The sequence below is a fragment of the Schistocerca cancellata genome, chromosome 3 (assembly GCF_023864275.1).
Source record: "Schistocerca cancellata isolate TAMUIC-IGC-003103 chromosome 3, iqSchCanc2.1, whole genome shotgun sequence".
Classification (NCBI taxonomy): Eukaryota; Metazoa; Arthropoda; class Insecta; order Orthoptera; family Acrididae; genus Schistocerca; species Schistocerca cancellata.
Genome location: NC_064628.1, coordinates 744218490 through 744242583, shown reverse-complemented (window position 1 = coordinate 744242583; position 24094 = coordinate 744218490). Strand labels below are relative to the sequence as shown.

Genomic DNA, 24094 nt, shown 5'->3' with positions numbered 1-24094 from the left:
TGTGATGTCCTTAGGTTAGTTAGGTTTAAGTAGTTCTCAGTTCTAGGGGACTGACGACCTCAGATGTTAAGTCCCGTAGTGCTCAGAGCCGCTTTTTGTGTTACTATGTATCACAGACAGTACCAGTACAAGCATTCACAAGGAAAGCTGTTTCCAAGTAAATAATATTAAAATGATAGCTATTTACTCATAATATTAAGACTGACTTGTGACTCCAATAAACTATTCGCTTCCGGTGAATGAGTATCTTCGTTAGTTAGCAGTTCATTTAAGACAGAAAAACAAAAATAGCTATGACAGCAACTAGAGGAGAATAGCCGAAATAATTTCCCCTGCTCTTTATTTATGATGTATGAACTGCAGTCGGTGCATCTGAATGTTGTTCGTAACTACACTTTAGCCCTAAATTGTAGTTACAGAGATGTGAACAAAACGTATTGGTTACTACTAGGTATTTCCACTCCCAGACAATGCTTTGGCAGCCGCCGCAAGCTTCCCCTGTGAAGAAACGCATCAGCTGAGCAAACGTATTCTGCCTGTGGCTAATTTAATCGAGAATTGGCAACATTTTAGAAAACGTTTTGCAACTATGTGCCTGTCGATTCACTTCCTGGGGTGGTTCGTAATTATCCTGATAAATTCACTCGATGTATTTTTTTCGATTGCATTAAATATTATGAATGATTCTCACTTAAGGGATGACGCGGAGGTAGCAAATTCATGATTTTGTCGTCGGGAACCTTGTTCCTTCAGCAACTGCAGCTTACTTTGCCATATAGGTTCTGTATTATCCTTCTTAGCCATGATTGTGACAACAAGGCAGCGATGTCTCTTACAGCTGTATGATAGCTTTAAAAAGTCCACCTGTGTTAATTTCCAGCTCTAGTCTCAATGGAGACAACACTTTTACCTATTATGTAAAGACGCACTAGCACACAGATCGACAATCAGTAAAGATATCTTAAGACAACTTTTCCGCCATAGGTTTTGTCGCTACTTGATTCTGTGAGCTGTAAATGCGAAAACCTTGCAGAACTGTATATTTCTTAATGCCTGCTCTTTCTGCTTCTGTCAACTGTATTGACTCAGTTGTCGCACCAAATGACTCTTTAAGTGGATTTCGTTATGTATCTACCACTACTGCTACATTAGCATATTTTCATGGTAGTCCTCCCTGTAACATTACTTCATTATGGCTGTGGACTGAAAGTAGACACAGACAATTTCGAAGGCAAAAGTCCATATTATCCTGTTAATTCGTGAATGTTTGGGATATTTTGTTTAGTTAAAAAAGACTTTTTCGTAACGTTCTATGATAAGTTGTAATTCATTTGCATTTTAACAGTGCTTACTAAATAGTGCTTTTTCGATAGTTTATGAAAACAACAAATAAACATATGGGATAAATTAATCAGCAGCAATATAGTATCCGGCATTGTTTAAAACAGTCTGATAATGCACGTATAGATTTTTCACTTCACGCCTGTAGACAATATGTTGGTAGCACTTCGTCTTCGTCCACGTTATGCTGTATCAGAGACGCTAAACCTGTGCACTTCAACATAACGGCACGATTAGGGACCTCGCGAATTCTGTAACCCACTTCATAACTCTGAAGGTACATAGCAACAGGAGTGAATGCAGTAACGCCACACGTGCTGGAAAAAGTAAAGTACGAGTTTTACTATCGTCTGGAATCTTGTTGTTCATCTGCTGGAGAAACATTGAACATTTTGTGAACTACCTTAAAGTTGTACGTGCACTTATGTAAAAAATATTCCTTTGTAGAATCAGATGGTTGTTTTGAAAATACAAACTCTTATAAGTTAAAATTTACCCTAAGTTTCTGTCTACATTCATGTAAAACACTTGTAGTATCGTGAAATCTGATAAATCTGGTTCGAAACGGTTTGTACAACTGAATTTTTTTTTAAATCGCCGGCCGTGGTGGCCGAGTGGTTCCAGGCGCTACAGTCTGGAACCGCCCGCAGGTTCGAATCCTGCCTCGGGCATGGATGTGTGTGATGTCCTTAGGTTAGTTAGATTTAAGTAGTTTTAAGTTCTAGGGGACTGATGACCTCAGAAGTTAAGTCCCATAGTGCCCAGAGCCATTTGAACCATTAAAAAAATCCTTTTAATGAAATCGAGTCAGTAAGAGAAAACACGCACGAATATTTAACCTACTAGCGTCAGTGGCCACTCTTCATTTCGTATATTCGCAGCTCACGCTTCCTTTCGAGATAAACGACTACCGAGCACCACAACGTAATGTGTGAATGATGACCTGGCTCCACAGACTTGCCTTCGCTTAGTCCTCATTAACATGGCTCAAGCTCGCTGATGTTTAGCCGGCAATACATATTCCCTGCTCGCCATTTTCGCTCAATAGAGACAAATGATGCCGTACATCATGTGACTCCCTCAACGGAACAGAGACAGACAAAAAGCTGATAAGCTCTTGCTGTCATGTAAATGCGGAAACGGCGAGCGAGTGAGAAGAGAATATGATGAGATCGATGGGAAAGCACGACGTGCAGTCATGAAGTTTCAATTACCATCTCTAAAAAATCAAGTTGTCTCCATGAGACTTGATGTTTGCGTTAATCCTACTCTGCATGTTTATTCTAAAATTCCATACATTTTTCACAAGGACAGTTAACTTGGCGGACACCTTGGTTGCACAAGTCTGCTTTTTGGGTGTTCAGGGAAAGCTCCACATTGAAAATCAGCTTGTCTTCATTTTGGAAGTTTCTCCCACGTAAAGATATCTGTGTGTTCTGGAAGGAGAATACAAGGGTGATTTATTACGAGTCCGTAACGGCGGCTGAAACGTGTTCGTTCGCTCGGTAACAATCAACAGTAGTAGACTGCAGAATAGTCGGTCGACGGCGCACACAACCGAAAACCGATGTAAGTTTACTATTCCAAGTCTGTTTTACGTTCTTTGGCTGCTGTCCTGTATTCACGTACTACGAAAATGTGATATACCACTATGAAGTATCAAAAATTGTGCAGTTGTTATAGTGCATAGTTATGTGCGACAATTAACGATGAACAAAAGAAACTTAATTATTCGTGCGATGTTTTCCTGCACGAGGAGCTACGAAATTCCACAGAGCAATTGTTGTTATCAAACTTTATCTTTCAAAACGGCTCTGTGTAACCTGGTTAGGAAGTGTGCTGTCACAGCCGCATAACTTTCAATGTTTTTAGACGTCCCTGTGCCTATGGTCACGCAGGTTACTGTTACAAGGAAACCCCGCTCGTCATGCATACACTTTTCACTGTCTGGTTTTGTATTTCACAGGTTCTAGTGTGCTTCACCTATTAAATAATGCTTGCACAGGCCCCGCAACTTGTGGCCGGGTATTGTCCTATTGAAATGTGGCTTGCGGAGCTACGTGCAGAAGGTGTAGTGACTCGGGCTCTAAAATCTCCCTGACCTAAAGGTTGCTGTTCAGGTTATCCTGAGTAAGGAGGAGGCGAGATTGTATGCTATAGCAGTCTTTCTGACTGCAGTGCTCCAACGTCGAGGAAACACTGGAACGAAGCTGATCTGTCGGTTGCGGCCATGCAGACAAGACGGCGGTCATCCTGCGTGATGGGCACAGCGTGTGTTGCAGTACCCGCTCATTGCTGTGTAGGACCCTGTTCTATCCACCGGTTTCTCACATACAGCACTGTCGCAGCAGCGTGCCATGTAAGAGCCGCAGTGTCATGGAACTACAAACCCGATTCCCGAAGTCCAGTCTTTCTTTCATGTTAGGATTTACATCCTGATATTGCACTCTTTGACGCCATCACACCGACACATTCTTGTATGTTTTCCCTTCGTCTGAAGATTCTGCATCTACTAACAGAGGAACATTCCCAGGTGATAATAAACGGTCTTGAAACTTGGCGGGTGTGTAAAGGGGACGAAATAAAGTGTTTCTTGATTTTTTTGTTGCTAATTGCTCTTTTAAGGTGTGAAACACATCCCTAAAAGTAGTCTGGCATATTAGGTATGGAGGGAATAACACCGAAACGATGACCTATAAAAAATGTTTCTCGTTTAAAGGTTGATATGTAATTAACTTTCTTGAAAACTGTATAACGGAATTTCGTAATAATTTGAAATTTTGCAAATTACGCCACCACCATTAATTAATTTTAAAAAATGAAAAATTTTGTTACAACAGAAATTAAAGAAGCTTTCAAGTTATATACATGCTTGTGTAATAAAGCTGGTTTCTGAAACACTATTTTTGGAAAATAATCTGTATCCAATGTACTGTCACAGTATTTCCAACGTACCTAATTAAAATTTCTAAACATTCATTATTAGTCTAGTTATTTATTGTACTTATATTTGGTTTATGTTCTAAATTACTTTACGTTTTATTCTTTTTTAATTTACCATTTCAAATATGTGTATTTTGTTAATCGAAAGTAATAAATAACTCATTATTATGGTACAAAATAATTACAAAAATGATAATCTGTAGATAAATGCTTAAAACATAACGTTGTCTTACATCTTCCACATAAAAGGAACGAAATTTTTTCACATAATATACGTAATGTAGAACACAATACAAAACCAAATTCAGCAGGATTTTAAATTGTCGCGGGTAATCCTCTAAGCATCCCAAATTATATCACGCCTATTTCAGTACACTGGTAAGCCGTGGAGAAAAGAATTGATGATGTACTAGTAATTACAACTTAATTACATTGTTTCTCAATTAGAAATTGACATCAAAATCATCCAACGGAACTAGATCTGAAATTCTGAAATTCTTCGCACGAAGTTGTTCCAACGTCTAAAGCTGTACACGTATACGTACCACGTTTGTACCTGCGCCGTCAAGACCTTTGGAATCACCAGATGAACATGTTTCTTGTCCTTGCGTGTGGTAGTCAAAACTGTTTCTTCACACTGAACAACCGCCATTTCATAGTTTTAGGAGAAACTAATGACACTTTTGGACCGAGAATTTGAGTATCTATTTTTGAAGCCCTAATGTCCTCGTGACAACACGGAAATCTGACAAACAAACATCTGACTGTTTCAAAAGATATTTGAAACATGTTTTCGTTCCCAGTGAAGGAGAAAAATGTGTATTATTGTTAGATTCTTAGGGCTGCCAGTGTGAAAGAACAGTATATAGCATCGTTCCTGAGGACAAGAGACTTGTTTGCCTGGTGATCCCAAAGGACTCCACGGCACAGGTACAGATTTTCAGATCTAGCTCTGTTGAATGAGTTAGATGTCGATCTTCACTTAAGAAACAATATAATTAAGCTGCAGTCACTAGTGCATCATCAGTTCTTTTCGCCATGGCTTAGCAGTATACTGAAATATGTCTGATACAAATCAAGATATTTAGTGGATCACACACGACAATTTAACAGCCTGCTAATTTTATTATTATTTTTTTTTTCGTTGTGTTCTCCATCATGCACATTACGTGAGCAAATTTCGTTCATTTCATGTGTTAGATGTTACAAAATGTTATGTTTTAAGCAGTAATTTACAGATTAATATTATAATGATGATTTTGTATCATGATGAAGAGTTATTATTTTCAATAACAAAATACACGTATGTGAACGAGCGAGGTGGAGCAGTGGCTAGCACACTGGACACTCATTCGGGAGGACGACGGTTCAATCCCGCGTCCGGCCATCCTGATTTAGGTTTTCTGTGATTCTCCTAAATCGCTCCAGGCTAATGTCGGGATAGTTCCTTTGCAAGGGCCCGGCCGACTTCCTTCTACGTCCTTCCCTAATCCGATGAGACCGATGACGTCGCAGTTTGGTCTCTTCCCCCAAACAACCCCAACTCATCCACGTATGTGAAACGGTAAACTAAAAACAAAAGAATAAAACGTAAAATACCAATTTAAACATAAAACAAAAAGGAGTATAATAAACAACTAGACTAATAAAGAATGTTTAGATATTTCAAGATTTTAAACATGGCTGAAACAGCAAATGTTGAAATTCTTCACGGTAAATGATGACTGCCAAAACAGTTGCAGGATAAAGATTCATTAAAAATCCTTGACCACGGTTTCAGTATATCTAAATATACCTTCATCAGAAGTAAAATACACTAAAATCACATCCTGCAATGGAGATTAATAAAACAATTGTGCCAAAGGCGTCGTCAGTAGTTAAAACATCATTTATACAACACAATTATGGAGAGAGGGTCGATGTTTAGGTATTTTAATAAGCTACGTTGCAAATACTCTGACAGCACATTGTATACAGCTTATTTTCCGGAAATAGTACTTCAGAAAACAGCTTTATTACACATGGGTGTGAGTAGCTTGAAAGCTTCTTTAATTTATGTTGTAACAAAATTTTCCATTTTTCAAAACTAATTAATGGTGGTCGGGTGGTTTGCAAATTTTCAAATTATTACAGAATTCCATTATACAGTTTTCAAGAACGTTAATTACATATCAATTTTTATATGAGAACAATTTGTTATATGTCGTTGTTCCAAAGATATTCTCTCCAAACCAACAATGCCACGTTACCTTTTGGGACGTGTTTCAACACTTAAAAGTGAACTTGGACACAAAAAAAGAAATATATATTGCACTATTTCGCCTCTTCTGCACACCCAAAAGTTTCATCGAGATTGGTTCTGACACTTGGAAATCCTCCTTGGACTGACCTGTTCGGTCACACGAAAGCAAGCGTTTTGGGTCTATGTGTACGCCCCCGACTGGCGAACAATACTTTTGCAAACTAGCTCCTTTATGAGTAGACTGCACTTTCTGAGTACTCTTCCAACGAAACTCTGTCTAGCATCTGGCACTCCTACAATTAATTTTATGTGGTCATTCCACTACAAAAATGTCCGTGTCTTTATATACAGGTACTTAGCAGACGTAACTGTTTACAGTGACTTTTCGACAATCGCGCAATTATACAATAACGGGTCTTCATAAGCAACGCAGTAGATTTATTTATGTTGAGGTTAACTGAAAATCCTCGCACCAAGCGCGGATCCTCTGATGATCTTTATGCATTACGTTACAATTTTCTAGTTCATCGTAGGCAACAGCTTCATCCACGAACAGCTCATTTATCCTCTACTAGGTCTTTAGGAGTGTTCAGTGCATTGTGTGTCCAGCCACACTTGTACTCAACCCAGCACTAAAGTCTGATGTTAGTTCCGCCAGAGATCGCCTCCTGTCCTGTTTTAACAGTCTGACCAACATATGACGTCCGACAACTGTAATGGGGCAATCCATCTCAGCACTCCTCTAACACCGACAAGTCGTACAGTTTCCGAATTCCTAGTGCCGAGCCTCTGGGCCATTACAATCTGCCCTCGGTCAAACTCAGATCGCGCACATTCCCCATTCTAAACATGGAAAGCATGCTCGTCGATACTACATGCACCATGCATGTGCCTGACTGGGAGTCATTCCTCTCCAAGTAAGGAGTGTTATGGGACCATTGCTTTTCACAATATATATAAATGACCTAGTAGATAGTGTCGGAAGTTCCATGCGGCTTTTTGCGGATGATGCTGTAGTATACAGAGAAGTTGCAGCATTAGAAAATTGTAGCGAAATGCAGGAAGATCTGCAGCGGATGACCCTTAACATAGACAAATGTAATCTATTGCGAATACATAGAAAGAAGGATCCTTTATTGTATGATTATATGATAGCAGAACAAACACTGGTAGCAGTTACCTCTGTAAAATATCTGGGAGTATGCGTGCGGAATGATTTGAAGTGGAATGATCATATAAAATTAATTGTTGGTAAGGCGGGTACCACGTTGAGATTCATTAGGAGAGTCCTTAGAAAATGTAGTCCATCAACAAAGGAGGTGGCTTACAAAACACTCGTTCGACCTATACTTGAGTATTGCTCATCAGTGTGGGATCCGCACCAGATCGGGTTGACGGAGGAGATAGAGAAGATCCAAAGAAGAGCGGCGCAGACTCTGCAAGAGAGGCGCTCTGCATCGCGGTGTAGCTTGCTCGCCAGGTTTCGAGAGGGTGCGTTTCTGGATGAGGATGAGGATGAGGATCAGGATGAGGATGCTTCCCCCTACTTATACCTCCCGAGGAGATCACGAATGTAAAATTAGAGAGATTAGAGCGCGCACGGAGGCTTTCAGACAGTCGTTCTTCCCGCGAACCATACGCGACTGGAACAGGAAAGGGAGGTAATGACAGTGGCACGTAAAGTGCCCTCCGCCACACACCGTTGGGGGGCTTGCGGAGTATAAATGTAGATGTAGATGTAGAAGGCTACTATCGCCAGACGGGTTTATATCGACAGTGGGCGGGTGATCATTATGTTCTCACTGGTCACTGTATCTCTGAATGGGTACTTACCAGAATTGATGTATTCTAGTGGGACTGCTGTGGTTGTTTCAGAACTAAAGCTGTGTGCGTCCCTCCTCCCCCTTCCGTGGGCGTAGCCGTCTGGGGGAGGCATGGGGCGGCCGTTGGCGTCCTTGGGAGGCTCCGGGGGTGAAGAGCTGTTACTGCTGCGGCGATGCCTCAGGAGCTGCGACCAGCCTGCAACCGACGGACTCTCAGTAGTTCGTCATACAGCAGCGGGACAAGTGCTTACAATGAAAAAATCAATCAGATCCGAATTTTCTGAGCCAGCTGTGGAGAGATGATGGGAATTACTGGGAGACATGGAAACAAAAAATGAATCCGAGCACACACTTGAGTGAAAACATAGTTAGACACCATGAGAGTGAAACATAAGGGGGAGGTACTGGTAGCCACACCATCATGATAGATGGACGAGGGAAGGTCTTGGCTGAATTTATAACCAAGAGAGAGAACAGATCAAGACTACAACCTATTAGTTAGATAGCATGAACGAGAAAAATGAATGTACACAGTTAAAAACCCAATGCATCTTACACTGTCCTACAAAAAAAAATAATAATAAATAGTGCAACTGCCAGAAGGGGTGGAGAAAACTAAATGATACTTCAAAGATTGAGTGGATATGTGATGTTATTTCAGTGATGACAAAATCGATTACATTCACAAAGAACTTGCAAGTATGAGGCCACTTGTCAGTGTGACGTTGCACAGCTTCTGGCCTTCATGCACCGTCTTAAGTTGGGAAGGACGTCACAAAGTGGTTGTTCTCTCCTGAGGCAAGCTGGCCCACAGTTGTAACTGGTCCTTGATATCGCGGACACTGCGACTGGATCGGAGTTGAGATCCGAATTGGCACACACATGTTCTGGCTGGCCACAGGAGTATCTCCGAATCGATATACAGCTCCTAGAGGCACATGCCATAGGTTGAAGACCATTGTCCTGTTGAAAAATTGCAGCGGTATACTGTCTCGTAGGAAGTAACTATTGAGGAAGTAAAATGTCTGTGACGTAGCGTTGTGCCATCACAGTTCCCTCAATCACTTCCAGCTGTGAATGGAATCCTATCCGATGACTGCCCACACTGTGATGCCAGGACTAACATCGCTATGGCAAACGTTGGAAGAATAGGAACTCTCTCCTAGGCTTCGCCATACCAGCTGATGACGGTCATCCAGAGTAGTGCAGAAGTGTAATTCATCCTTAAACACAACGCAGCCATTCATCACCAGACTATGCTTCCCCGTCAAGGCACGACTCTGAACGCAGTCGTTTAACGGGAACCTGCGCATCGGTCGGTATTTCCCTTATCCGGCTACTGGTAGTTTCCTGCCAATGGAGCAGGGCGTTCATTACTGGTTATTGGATGGCAGCTACACATGTGTTAGAGACACAATATCTTTCAGTTTAAAAGGAAAGATAATTCTAAGTTTTTAAAATGAATTTAAATAAATGCAGAGATCCTCACTTGTTGCGGACGACCAGAACGATGACCACGCGTATGCCAGCCCTTACGTTCCATACAGTCCAACACTGGGCCACTGTCACATGCGGATGCCCCACAAACCTGGATATTATACGATTTACCCAGCCAGCCAAATGGAAATTCACAATGAGATACTTTTCAAATTCGGTCATGTGCTGATAACGTTGCGTCACACGAGTACGTAACCCCTCCGTGTCCTTTACAGTGGTCACTCAGCGTCTAAAGGCATTAGCTCCCCTTATATACCCTACCAGGCCACGTAACAACTCAAATACAAACTGTGGTGTCACCGCCAGACACCACACTTGCTAGGTGGTAGCCTTTAAATCGACCGCGGTCCGTTAGTATACGTCGGACCCGCGTGTCGCCACTATCAGTGATTGCAGACCGAGCGCCGCCACACGGCAGGTCTAGAGAGACTTCCTAGCACTCGCCCCCAGTTGTACAGCCGACTTTGTTAGAGATGGTTCACTGACAAATTACGCTCTCATTTGCCGAGACGATAGTTAGGATAGCCTTCAGCTACGTCATTTGCTACGACCTAGCAAGGCGCCATTATCATTTGCCATTTATCTTGTGATGCATGTACCGTCAGACCGATGTTCACCAATTATGAATTAAAGTTACGTATTCCAGAAGCTACGTACTTTTCTTGATACTATAAATTCCCTTAACTGTTCCAGACCTCACGCCAGCCTGCGTGAGCTTAAACGCGTGCCTTTCGGCTACCAGTCATAGTGGCTTGGCTGTCTTGCCAAGTCACAACAGTTTGGCGACGTGAATTTTGCGTTCGTATAGATTTTCCTGATTTACTTGTGTAATGGCTTCGCCACATTCTCCAGATGTACTGTCCGAATTTTATCGCTTGCAGAATCAGCAGACGAGGGCCTTATTGGATGCCCTTGGACAGCTCGTCCAGGGTCAACGTGCACTGCAAAACGATGCGGCATCCGCCGCTACACCGCTACCGCAGCCGTAACACGCAGTTGCACCACCTTTTCGTTCTTTTGATGCGGCACTGGAAAGCTGGACGGAGTGGTCACGCCAATTTGGATTCCATCTCGCCGCCTACAGAATTCAAGGTAATGAGCGGCAGCCTTTTTTGTTAGCATCCGTAGGCGTTCAGACGTACCGTGTGATAGTGAAATTATTTCCCCGACGCGACGTAGCCACTCTGTCCTACGACGACATTTTGTCTGCATTAGATGCATATTTCAAAGAAACAGTGAATGTAGTTGCAAAAAGGTATACCTTCTTTCGTACAAAACGTATGGCAGGTCAGACTAATAGGGAGTGGGTTGCAACCTTGCAGGGCCTTACTAGGGATTGTGCTTTTGAGTGTGAATGTGGACTCCCTTATTCAGATACTATGGTGCGTGATGCAATTGCACAGAACGTTTCTAATGTTCATATAAGGGAACAGATTTTGAAACTAGTCAATCCCTCCCTTCAACAAGTGATGGACATATTGGATCGGCAGGACACACTTGACTTTGCTCAGGGATCATTTGAAACTTCGCCACCCGTGTGTCACGTTAACCGGCCCGCCGGGCGAGCTGCACGGAACAGTAAACAGTCTTCGTGCCCGGCCGCCTGGCTCTCAGCCACGTGTCCCGCGCCAGCATGCAAATGCAGTGAAATCATGCCCGCGGTGTGGTACTAGACATTCGCGTGAGAATTGCCCATCACGCCAGGCTATTTGCTTTTTCTGTAATAAAAAAGGACATGTTCAAAGTGTTTGCCAGAAAAAGCTCAGATCGGACACTCACAACCATTCCAGGCCCTTTGCTTCGCGCCGGAATCGACCCAAGAATATTCGGGCTCGTGAACCTTCGCCCATGGAAATTCATGTAGTTCATTCCACTCCGCCCAGTGCCACTCTCTCTAAAAGTGACTGCGTTTGTCCCACAAATAGTGTGCGTCGACATCGCCGGAAATCCCGTCAAGTCGCAAGTGATTCTGTACCAGTGTCAGTTCACGTTGCGCGAGACAGTCGCTCTTGTCGTCAGCAGGACAATAAACTTTTTGTTGATTTGGACATCAACGGCAACGTGATACCGTTCCAGCTCGATACCGGAGCTGCAGTTTCACTACTCAATCACGACACGTACAAACAGCTGGGCACACCTCCGTTGCGTGCCGCAAATGTTAAGCTAACTACATATTCAGGTCACGCGCTCCCTGTGTTAGGACAGTGCAGCCTTCTTGCAACATACAAGGGCCAAACAAAACTTGTGCCATTTTACGTACTTCGTTCTTCTTCTGCAGTGAACTTGTTTGGTTTAGATTTATTTCAGTTGTTTAACTTGTCTATAGTCAATCAGGTCCTATCAGTGAACCAGACTGTGCCTTCAGCCAGTGTTTCTCGTCTCTATGAAGAATTTGCAGACTTTTTGCGCCGGGCCTTGGTTGCGCTAAGAACTATAAAGCACATTTGGAACTGAAAGTCAACACGCAACCGAAATTTTCCAGAGCGCGCAATGTTCCCCACGCATTGCGTGATGAGGTCGCAAGAACATTACACGATTTGGAATCACAAGGTGTAATTGAACGTGTGCAGGCTTCTCTCTGGGCATCACCCTTAGTAATTTTGCAAAATCCTTCCGGAAAATTGAGACTTTGTGTGGACTTCAAGGCAACAGTGAATCCACAACTAGTGACTGCAACTTTTCCTTTACCCCGCCCGGAAGATCTTTTTGACAAACTGTGCCCGGGTAAATATTTTTCGAAGTTGGACCTAGCAGATGCGTACTTGCAAATACCGGTGGACGAAGAATCCCAGCGCGTTTTGGTGGTTAACACGCATCTTAGTTTGTACCGATTCAAACGACTGCCATTCGGGTGTGCATCCGCCCCTGCATTGTTTCAGCAATATCTACAAACTGTTTGTGCGTCGGTCCCTACTGCAGCAAACTATCTGGACGATATTGTGATCTCCGAAAAGACGGAAGAAGAACATTTAGCCAATCTCAGAACGTTATTTCAGGTCTTGCGACAAAATGGTCTTCGCTTGCGGAAGGACAAATGTGTGTTTTTTGCTCGTGACTTACCCAGAGCACCTCCGTGCCATACAAGACTTGCTTCCGCCGCAGAATTTGAAGCAGCTACAGAGTGTGCTGGGAGAAATAAATTACTATCACCGCTATAAATTACTATCCTCTTCCATTTCAGCTCCGCTTCATCGCTTACGCCGTAAGGGTGTTCCGTTCGTCTGGACGACGGAATGCGAACGCGCCTTTCGCCAGTTGAAATCGGCGTTGCTTTCCAATATTTGTCCTCCGCCATGTAATTCTTGCCCGCTCCGGACCATATGTCGTCTTAGCCCGTCGGGTGCCCCGGCTCGATGGAGGTCGACACTTCGGCCCCTCCTGTCTCTCTAAGGGCGCATACACCGCATGTTGGCGTGCACCCTGAAGCAGGTTTTCAGGCGTTTCCTAGCTCCCCTCGGGCCGAATGGCAGGGTGCGGGTGGCACAGCCACACCTGTTGTTAGGCTCCCCACTTCGTAGGATACGCCAACATGGGGTCCTCTCCACGGCGGGCGGAAGCCTTATGCCACAACCGTCCGCCGATTTGCGGGGGAGGAATGTGGTGTCACCGCCAGACACCACACTTGCTAGGTGGTAGCCTTTAAATCGGCTGCGGTCCGTTAGTATACGTCGGACCCGCGTGTCGCCACTATTAGTGATTGCAGACCGAGCGCCGCCACACGGCAGGTCTAGAGAGACTTCCTAGCACTCGCCCCCAGTTGTACAGCCGACTTTGTTAGAGATGGTTCACTGACAAATTACGCTCTCATTTGCCGAGACGATAGTTAGCATAGCCTTCAGCTACGTCATTTGCTACGACCTAGCAAGGCGCCATTATCATTTGCCATTTATCTTGTGATGCATGTACCGTCAGACCGATGTTCACCAATTATGAATTAAAGTTACGTATTCCAGAAGCTACGTACTTTTCTTGATACTATAAATTCCCTTAACTGTTCCAGACCTCACGCCAGCCTGCGTGAGTTTAAACGCGTGCCTTTCGGCTACCAATCATAGTGGCTTGGCTGTCTTGCCAAGTCACAACACAAACAACACTAAAGGAGGCTGGTGACATGTCTACCTGTTACAGAAAACTGCAACGATAATTAGTTACATTTCTGCCCATGGTGTGTACGTGTATGAAGTAACATTGACATCCGACTGCATGTTCTGGGTGCTACAGTTTTTTTTGTCAGTAAGTGAAGCATTCTTCAAAACGTATTTATCAAGTAATGATTATCGAACAGCTACGTTCTTGATATAGACTGTAGAAGAACATGATATCATGAATCAACACTCATGTTCGGAAAAAAACAAAACACCTTGAACAACTAGAGATACGAAGTTCATATTCACAGGACATCTACAACAGCATATTCTGCAGAAATGATTAGCATTTCAGTCACCTTGGTTCAGCATGTATTCTGTTGCCTAGTAGGCACAGAGTCCGCAATGGGCCCTGATAACTCGTCCCATGCGTGATAGCATTGACGCATATAAGCGCGAATGGCATCATGTGATATAGACATCCATGCTGCGTTCACCTGGTCCCAAAGTTCATCTGTGGTGGTTGGCACTGGGTAACATAGCTGCAACCGTAGTTTCACCATATCCCACAAATTTGAGATTGAGTCAAGTCTGGTAACCTGGAGGTCCAGGGCAAAAGTCTGACGCACTATGATACCAAGAAGCCACTTGTTCTTGCAGCAACATGTGGTTGTGCATTGTCTTGCTGAAAAATGGCGTCTGGAGTGTTGTGAAGAAAATGTGTGTCTGCGGGTGGCAGGATATTGTTCACGTAGGTCACGCTGGTCACAGTGCCCTGGACACGCACCAACACCATAAGGCCTTGAATTGACACTCTATGGCGTGTGATGCAGTCACTTTGTTGCCACTCCTCTTCTCTGCAGCGAAACAAAATGCGACCATCGTTTTCAAACAAAGACAGCCTGGATTCGTACGAAAACATTATCTGATGCCATTCCTGACCCCAGTGACACCATTTCCGCCCAGCGTGTTTCTGCACATTCGTCAAAGGTAGGTGGAGAAGTGGACAACGCCACGTAAACCATGCATGGGTCGTCAACTGCAGAGGCCCATCATTACTGGTGTCTGGTGCACTGTATGTTCAGCCATGTACTCTGTCCAGCATTAAACTCTGATGTTGGTTCTGCCACAGTTCACCACCTGTCCTGTTTTACCAGTCTGTCCAACTTCAGACGCCCGACATCCATAACGAGGGGTGGCCGCTCAACCCCCACGACGTCTGCACGTGGTTTCAACTTGGTTTTCCATGTGTTGACACCGACCACAGCACTCCTCAAACACCCGACAAGTCGTGCAGTTTCCAAAATGCACATGCCGAGCCACCGGGACACCTGCCCTCGGTCAAACTCAGAAACATCGCCATCCCCATTGAGCCGTGGTAAAAATTGCTGTTTTGAAGAGCGCGCCGCAGCGCATAGTGTGAAGCAGTCGTCCTCCGTTTCTGGCGGTGGCGCCGCTGTGGCAATCGCAGCTTTGGTGTCTCCTTCTGGTGAGAAAGGGGAAAGGTTGTTGTTCCCGTGCATTTAAGGGGCGCTATGAGCTCGCCAGTGAGTCAGTCTGGGCCAGTCTCTCGACCCCAGCTTGCTAGTCTGTCTCTCGTCCGCATTTGTTAGGTAGTTTGTGTCTGTCTGTCGTTCGGAGTGCTAGTATGTCTGTCGTTCGGATCAACCTTTAAGGCCGGCAAAATGAGAGTCTTTCCACTCTGCCAGTAAGAGAAGTCAGTGAGTGGTCGCCCCGTCGGGGCTTAATTCCTGCATCTGAGTCTGCGCGTTAGGCCGCCAGTCTGCTCGAGTTTGTTCAAGGAATGGTCATTGGCGGTTGGATCGATCGGCTGGTCGGTCGTGTACTGAGACACAAGATGACTTGTCCGTCTTGAGCGTCGGCGCATGTGAGGTCGCCACGTGAGTACAGTGGGCCTCGCCGTATAGCGAGGGGTAGTGGCTTCGCGGTCGACACGAGAGCAACAGGAGTCAACCCACGACATCGGTCTGGCTGGTGGGAGCTACGAAGCCGTGAGACGGGAGATCGGCGAGCCTTCCTGCGTCCGTTGAAGCGGCTGGCAGCGGACGGTTCGGGAGAGCGATTTGGGGCTGCTGCGCCAGGTCTTCTCGAGAAATCGCAGTTTATTAGAAGTTAAGTGATTGGTGATATGCTGTTTGATTTACTCTTGTTAAATTCTACTTGTTTTCTTGGTGAGGTCACCAGCCGTTTTGCTTTGGGGTCGTCGCACTAATATTCTCCGTTTGCCCACTCGCAGGAACGTGGTTGTTTATAAATTGGGTGGTCCGTTTTTCCCTTGTGGAGTAGGAGCGGGTTAGAGCAATCTGCGGTTCGGGTTGTTCAGTAATCTCCCTATCAATCTACCGTACATTAGTAGCTGCCTCTGTCATGTTTGTCGGATTTGGTGTGTTAACGAATTTATTGCTTGGAGTGTAACGGCCCAATACCTGAAATATGTTTTGATTTTGCCTATCATCTTGAGAAGCGGTATCTGTTTACTGTAGAGCATCTTAACTTGTTTGGCCAACCTTGTAGAATTTTATATAAGATTGCATTTCATGGGCTTTTATCTAAAATGATCATTTCAGCATATAAAGTTCCCACCCTTTCACCATAAGACTTTTCTGAGAAGTTAAAATCAAGTTGCACCTTCGGCGGTAAAGTTAATATTTTGTTAGTGTTTTGTACCATTTCCATCCCTCCTATGGGGGTGCATAGTTTGTGTGCTTGTTTAAATTGTTAAAACTTTTAGTTTAAAGTAATCTAGTGTGTTGCAGATTTGCACCAGTATAGTCTTTCAGAGGCTGTTGTGAGCGGTCGTAACTACTACCATGTCAAAAGGTTTCAAAAGGGAGTGGCAAGGTTCTCTGCCCGAAAGCTCGTACAGTCAAAACTTGTTTCTTTCTGCCTGTGAATAAATTGTAACTTGATTTTTAGAGGGTGCTTTCTGATTTTAATTTTAAATCTGTTTCTTTTAAAAAATGCTTCTAGGCACTATTAAAGTGAGTTAAGAGGAATTTGGTTATGATTTCATCAGTTACTCCCTGGCAACTACTTCCATGCTTACATAGAGTGATTAAATGTGTTAATGTTCTTGATGAATCGCTAGTAAATAAAATAAATTCTTAAAAATATTTTTTGAAAATAACTTACGGCTCACCCATCCCCATTCTACACACAGACAACACGCTCACTGTTCCTACATTCACCTTGCGGATGTCTGACTAGGAATCATTCGTCTCCAGGTGGCGCTACTATTGCCTGGACGCGTTCATATCGATAGTAGGTGGGTGGTCATAATGTTGTGGATGATCAATGTACACCACAATGCGTATTTACCAGAACTGATGTATTCTAGTGAGGCTGCTGTGGTTGTTTCAGTACTAAAACTGTGTGCGTCCCTCTTCCCCCTTCCGTGGGCGTAGCCGTCTGGGGGAGGCATGGGGCGGCCGTTGGCGTCCTTGGGAGGCTCCGGGGGTGAAGAGCTGTTACTGCTGCGGCGATGCCTCAGGAGCTGCACCCAGCCTGCAACCAAAGGACTCTCGGTAGTACGTCAAACAGCAGCGGGACGTGTCTTGTAATGCAAAAATCATTCAGATTTGAATGTTGCTGAGCCAGCCATGCAGAGATGTTGACAATTACTGGGAGTCATGAAAAAAAAAAAAAGGGATCCGAGCACACATTGGTGCGAAAAACACAATTACAGCCACCACGAGAGCCAACCGTACCATGCATATTCTTTCTTGAATCTTTCTGTCTTTAATTTGATCTGTTAGGTTGAAGCTGCCTTTTATGTAATGTGCGATTTTGAAGGCTTAATAATTGTTAACACACTGTCGGAAAAGATCGCAGCACAAATGAAATAATTAATGCAATGAAATTTCGGGAATATAAATGTCTAGACAAGATATTCAAATGATTAACATTAGAAGTGAGCCGTGTGCTGCTCGCGTTGATTCCGTTCATAGCTTGGCATCTTGTAATAGCAATAGTGGCGTCTCGTTTTCATACAGTGTTTACTGGAGCCACTACGTTTGCTTTCCTTGTCTGTCCGTGAGTGGCAGCAGCAGCGCTTATCGATAGCGCGTGCTGCAGTACCAGCTTGGGAACGGCCTCTAGCATTTCCGGGTTGTCGTGTGTCGGGCTAGGGAGTTGCGCCGGAGCAGCGGTGAGGTCCGGTCAGCAAGGACTCGCCCGACCGCTGGCGACACGCACGCACTGTCCGACGGAAGGATGTGGTCGCGAGAGTGCACGACCACGTCGAGGACCGGGTTCAGCGAGTTTTGGTTGAATGGACCGTGATATTCGAGTAGTGCAACTTTCACTTGTTTGTGTGTGTGTGTCTGAGTGTGTCCGCCCGTCGAAGTAACCTCATGGCAATAAGTTGTCACTCGAATATTTATACTGGGATCTTTTTCGTGCCTGACTTGAATGGGGACGACTGTTGGTCGGTGGTTCGGTCGGTCGTCGCAGCGGACGACGTGCATTTGTTCTTCCGACCGCTTCTGGCTTGTTTGTGCCGACTTTTAATTCGTCCGTGTTGTTTGACAGTGTGAGTTGTTGGTGGAATTGCTTTCCTGGATCCGTGTGTATCTTGCGGTTTTGAATGAGCAGTTATTTTAATGCTGTCTGCGTACTGGATTTGGTGGAGAGTTGCGAACGGAAATCAGATCGGTTGGCGCGCAGCAGCGAGCAGGTCCGTGCAGCGCGAGGGCAAGCTGGGGCCTATTGCAGCCGTCTTTCCCTATTTGTTATTCATCATTGTATTTAGTATTATGCTTATTAGTCAAGTGCAACCAGCGGTATTTTCTGCCTTGTGGCCGCTAACGCCCCAGTTACCTGCCCTGGATGTTAGTGTACTTTTCTGGCAGTGTACCTTTGTTCGTCTTGTTGATGCTGTCCGACACGTCGTGTAGTTTGACAGCCTCTTGCATAGTACTGTGCATATTTTTGGGGAGGTCTACCTTGGTTCTAGTGTTTCCTTCGGTGTTTTCTCAAGACGTAGTGCTGTCTCTTCGCCCTTGCCTAAAAATATTCCATCGTTGTTGGTTGGTTGGTTGTTTGGGGAAGGAGACCAGACAGCGTGGTCATCGGTCTCATCGGATTAGGGAAGGATGGGGAAGGAAGTCGGCCGTGCCCTTTCAGAGGAACCATCCCGGCATTTGCCTGGAGTGATTTAGGGAAATCACGGAAAACCTAAATCAGGATGGCTGGACGCGGGATTGAACCGTCTGAACCGTCGTCCTCCCGAATGCGAGTCCGGTGTCTAACCACTGCGCCACCTCGCTCGGTGTTCCATCGTTGTATTGGTGATCGGACGTTAGGCGGATTGGTTAGTCGGTCGATCAGCGCTTCAGCTGCCCCAAGCTTCACTTTCTATCCTGTTACGTGAGTACAGCTCTTGGCTGCCTGTCTCACTTTACCTTAAGTTTGAGTTACCTTCGCAGGCCGACCCTTGGAACACTTGCAGAGAACCGCTTGTCCTGATTCCTTAGACTGTGATGTTTGTTTTAAGGATATCTGTAATTTTCTAATTATTGTTGGTGTGGCCTTCATCCGAGAAATAATTTCACATTTTTCGTGATAAGGCCTTCAGCCGTCTTATAGTAAGTTTTTTAAGCAAGTTATTTATTTTAAATGTGCTATTTGGATTCTGACTTATAATTCAGGACTTCAGTCGTTTGTTGTTTGACGTTATTGTTGGTGGCCTTCGGCCCCAAAATTGTGGAATTTTTTGTCATAAGGCCTTCAGCCGTCATACAGTCAATTATGTTTTTTTAAGAGATTGTTTTAAAATTTTAATTTCTTTAAATAAAGTTTACGTATTTCTTGTGCAGCCGAGAGTAACTGATTGTGGCCCCAGCCACAATCGAAACCTTATCCTGTCCCATCCTGAGAAACCAGCTCTCATCAACATCACAGGTTGATGCAAGCGCGAGATAAACCATTTCAAATGTGAAATGCTGGTACATTAATAGTCGGTGTAATCGCTAGAATGTTGAATTCAAACATGCAAACGTGCGTGAGTTGTATTGTATAGATGCAGATTGTCAGTTTGTAGACTTCCGTGCCTGTTGGATATAGCCGGTCAATAAGAGACGCTTAATGCTGGTCGTAGGTGGTGCTGGATCTGTCCTCCCATGATGTGCTCCACTGCAGACAGACCTGGTGACTGAGCAGTCAAGACAACATGTCGTCACTCTGTAGAGCGTGTTGCGTTACAGCACCAGTATGTGGTCGAGCTTTATCTAGTTGGAACACATCCCCTGGAATACTGTTGATGAATGGCAGCACAACAGATCAAATCACCACACTGACATACAAGTTTGCAGTTAGGCTGCATGTGATACCCACGAGAGTACTGCTGATATCATACGAAATCACACCCCAGACCACAGGTGTAAGTCCAACCTGTATAGCACGCAGACAGGTTGGCTGCAAGCCCTCAGTCGGCCTCCATCTAACCAACACACGGCTGTTACTGGCACCGAGGCAGAACCGGCTTTCATCAGAAAACACAAGAGACCTCCACCCTGTCCTCAAATAAGCTCTCCTTTGACACCATTGGAGTCACATATGGCAGTGTTTTGGGGTCATTGGAATGCGCGTTGCAGGGCTTCTGGCTCAGAGCTGTCCTTGAAGTAACCGATTTTTAACAGTTCGTTGTGTAACTGTGCTGCCGTTGCAGATGCAATACGTTGCACCAGAGCCATACGCCGAACACGATGGTCTCCCTCCCGGTTGTGCTACGTGGCCGTCTGGAGCCTGGTCTTTTTTTGACTGTATATTCTCGTCAACACCGCAGTTAGCAGTCATGAACAGTGGCTACATTCCTGCCAAATCTTTCTGCAGTATTGCCGAAGGAACATGCAGCCTCCTGTAGACATTCATAAAACATCAGTCAAACATACTGAGGTATTGATGGCGGCGTCTTTGTCACCTTAAAGGCGTTTTTGCCTAACATCAACTCACCACGTCCGATCGCAAAGGAAACTAACACTCACGACCATTACAGCGTGTATTCAAAGCCACCCTCATTGTGTAGCTACTATCGCCACACACGTTTGAGACTGGTGCCAAATATGAATAGACATCATATTTTAGATCCAGAAACACGCATGCCAACTTCCGTTTATGTCACGCAACTCCTTCTTGGTATTTCGATGTTTTTCCGTCAGTGTTGAGCTGTGGCGACTGGCGCTAGGGTGTTCGATTTGCATCGCTGATATCGATATTCGGCTGTCCTGCTATCTCTGACTGCTCCCCCGGCGGGTTTTCCGGGTGAACGTGTGACGAGTGAGTCTCCGGTCGGCGTTCAACGAGCCAATGTGTGTTGAAAACAAGCTGCTTGGGCCTCGCCGTGCTCGCCGCCCTTGACCTTTGGTGCGCGCCGAATGTACCGTGCCGATCATAGGGCGCCTTGACGTTCAAAATTATTTTGGATCACTCGTCTCACGCTGAACAGCTTTCCAGCTCGTAACGTGCAAGCTCCAAGTTACGTATCACTTTTATTCTGCGTTTAACTAAGAAGATTGTTGGAACTTATTGTGGCATGGGTAGCTGCCGGAGATGATTCTGAACTTGGTTCCACAGTGGGTATTTTCAAAAAAATGTTCAAATGTTTGTGAAATCTTATGGGACTTAACTGCTAAGGTCATCAGTCCCTAAGCTTACACACTACATAAGCTAAATTATCCTAAGGACAAACACACACACCCATGCTCGAGGGAGGACTCGAAACTCCGCCGGGACCAGCTGCACAGTCCATGACTGCAGCGCCTTACACTGCTCGGCTAATCCAGCGCGGCATGGGTATTTTAAGGAGGCTGATGTTCCGCATTCCGTTTTTGATCATCCGTGGAGTGTTTTAAGTGGTTTTCACGCAAGTTTTAAGTTGTTTTAGGACATATTGTTCGCTTTGGGACTGGCTGCGGTTGTGTACGTGCCGGGCAGCTATAGAGTTAATGGTTTAATCGTTTGTCAGGGTAGCATTTGGTATGTTTATTTAATCTTGAAAGTGCCTTCAGCCAACTGGAAGTGATCTCTAAGTTTCCGGCTAATTTACTGAGAGACGGGTAATGTTAGAGTATTGCTGCTTAAGAATTGCCGGCGTGCTGATTTGACTTTGTTTTCATTGCCATCTATTTGTGCTGGAGGGCATTTGTTAAGACTGCTTGTTCCCTGGCGTCGGCGCGGTTATCGATTCTTGTCAGGACCGGTCACTGTAGGGCCGGTCGGATTGTATATAAATGTATACCGCCTGCTATGTGACCCTGTGCGCAAGCCGTGGGGAGTGAACGCTCGTATTGCCCGCCGGCCCCAGCGTTATTGCTTCCAAATACTGCCATGGGCCTTAACACTGTTCTCTAAAGTTAAGTGCAATTTGAGAATCATTGAGTCATTATGTCCGTTAATTAAGTGAGGCCACTTTGTTAATATTGACTTTTCTGTAAGTCATTTTATTGTTCTCTAAAGTTAAGTGCAATTTGAGAATCATTCAGAGTCATTATGTCCGTTAATTAAGTGAGGCCACCTTGTTAATATTGACTTTGCTGTAAGTCATTTTATTGGTTGAGTTATTGCTAGTCCTTCTTATTTAATCATTTGTGCATCTTTAATGAACGTGCAACTTGTATTATTCCTGTATCCAAGTTTTGCGATCTTGGTTGGCCCACTTTGTATTTTTAGTATAAGCATGTTTCACTGTCGACCTTTATCTGGGCAGTTCAGATTTATTAAGCTTTAATATCTCTTTGTTCTTTATGAAGTTGTGGTATTACGTGGCTGTGTAACTTTGAATTGGAAGTGTATGGTGTTACTACTCTTTTGAGATATGGTTAAACAAGAACGATTGTTTGTGATTGATTATTCACCGTGCCTGCTATCAATGATTTTGGTTGCGGCCGCAAAATAATATGATTCTTATACGTGTTTAAGTAATTCAATCAAAGTGAAGATTTGTATATTGCATCAGTAAGAGGGCAATAAAGTCTCTTTTGAGTCAAATTAAAATTGTAAAGCAATCACAAGCTTGTCCTACACCAGTGATCTCGGGCTTCCCATTCCCTTTAAATAACTGTGGTGAGATTGTAATTTTGATTTTCTAAAGAATTGGGTAGTGCCACGGTCCAAGTGTACTTTGTGTTAGTTATGTTGCAAGTTTTATAACCTCTTCCGTTTGTTACACTGAACTTGATATATATATATATATATATATATATATATATATATATATATATATATATATATATATATTGTGTGATCTATGGCTTCTAGATTTTGAGCATGTAATGTTTGTTTCTTACTGTACTTCAAAATTTCCCCTAAAATGCGTTTGAAAGGAGATTCTAAGATCGAGCAACATTCAAGAAAAATGTAGTAGAACCAATAAATTTAAATCGGTTGCATATTTGGAAACTTTACAAGTAAATTACTTTTTTAAAGTAAACAAGAGTCCATTCAAAAATTGGATGCACGGAAAGCAGAATATTAAATAGGATGCGAACTGACAGAAAGCGACCACCACAAGATGAAAGCGTTTGGCGGTAAAAGCAGTCATGTTGTAACAACCCGAGTCTCACTTTCTAGACTGCACAAAGTCGTGAAATCCAAGGCGTGCCTCGGTCAATGTGCTCCACGTATTATCGACGCAAGAAAATCCTAATGAGCGGACACTGTTTCCGAAGGAACTGTAAATACGCACATTCGAATCTGCTCTGTGCGCTCTGTGAAGCATATTTTTTAAAAATAAGTATCGTCAGTCTAGTTCCCCAGAGAGACAACAGGGAAACGAGCAGGTGCGAGACTGAGATCTGTGTTTGGAGAGTCTGTTAGTGCGACAGTGGTCTTACACGAGCGGGTGCGTTGTAAACTAAGACGGCTCATGAGAATCCGTCAGTATAGGAATGGGTAATGCTCAGCTGTTTAACTGTTTTTGTGATTGCTGCCGGTGTTTCCAATCATGAACAGTGTTGGAGTGTTTATAACTTTATTTCAAACGCAGCAGGGGGGATTCAGGTGAGCAGTGGTTATTAGGACACCGTTTTCTGAGGACAGCCGTGTAAGATTTGGTACACCTCCTAAACAGCAAAGAATTTCTTCACAAATTCCGTATCACTTCGGTCTCGGTCACAGATAATTAAAAGAGATATTTAAGTACTTAA

General features: G+C 44.2%; 1 protein-coding gene across 5 annotated transcripts in view; it reads right to left on the bottom strand.

The window, feature by feature from the left end:
* Positions 1 to 24094, bottom strand: part of LOC126176997 (proline-rich proteoglycan 2-like) — a 122039-nt gene that overhangs the window by 75425 nt on the left and 22520 nt on the right. For 4 of the 5 annotated variants that reach the window (XM_049924210.1, XM_049924212.1, XM_049924209.1 and 1 more), the window contains exons 3-4: positions 17271 to 17456; positions 8360 to 8545 (exon numbers count right to left, since the gene is read on the bottom strand). In XM_049924210.1, coding sequence (XP_049780167.1) covers positions 8360 to 8545; positions 17271 to 17456 — 372 coding nt within the window. The remainder of the gene's footprint in view (positions 1 to 8359; positions 8546 to 17270; positions 17457 to 24094) is intronic. The other variant, XM_049924213.1, reaches the window with a different exon arrangement.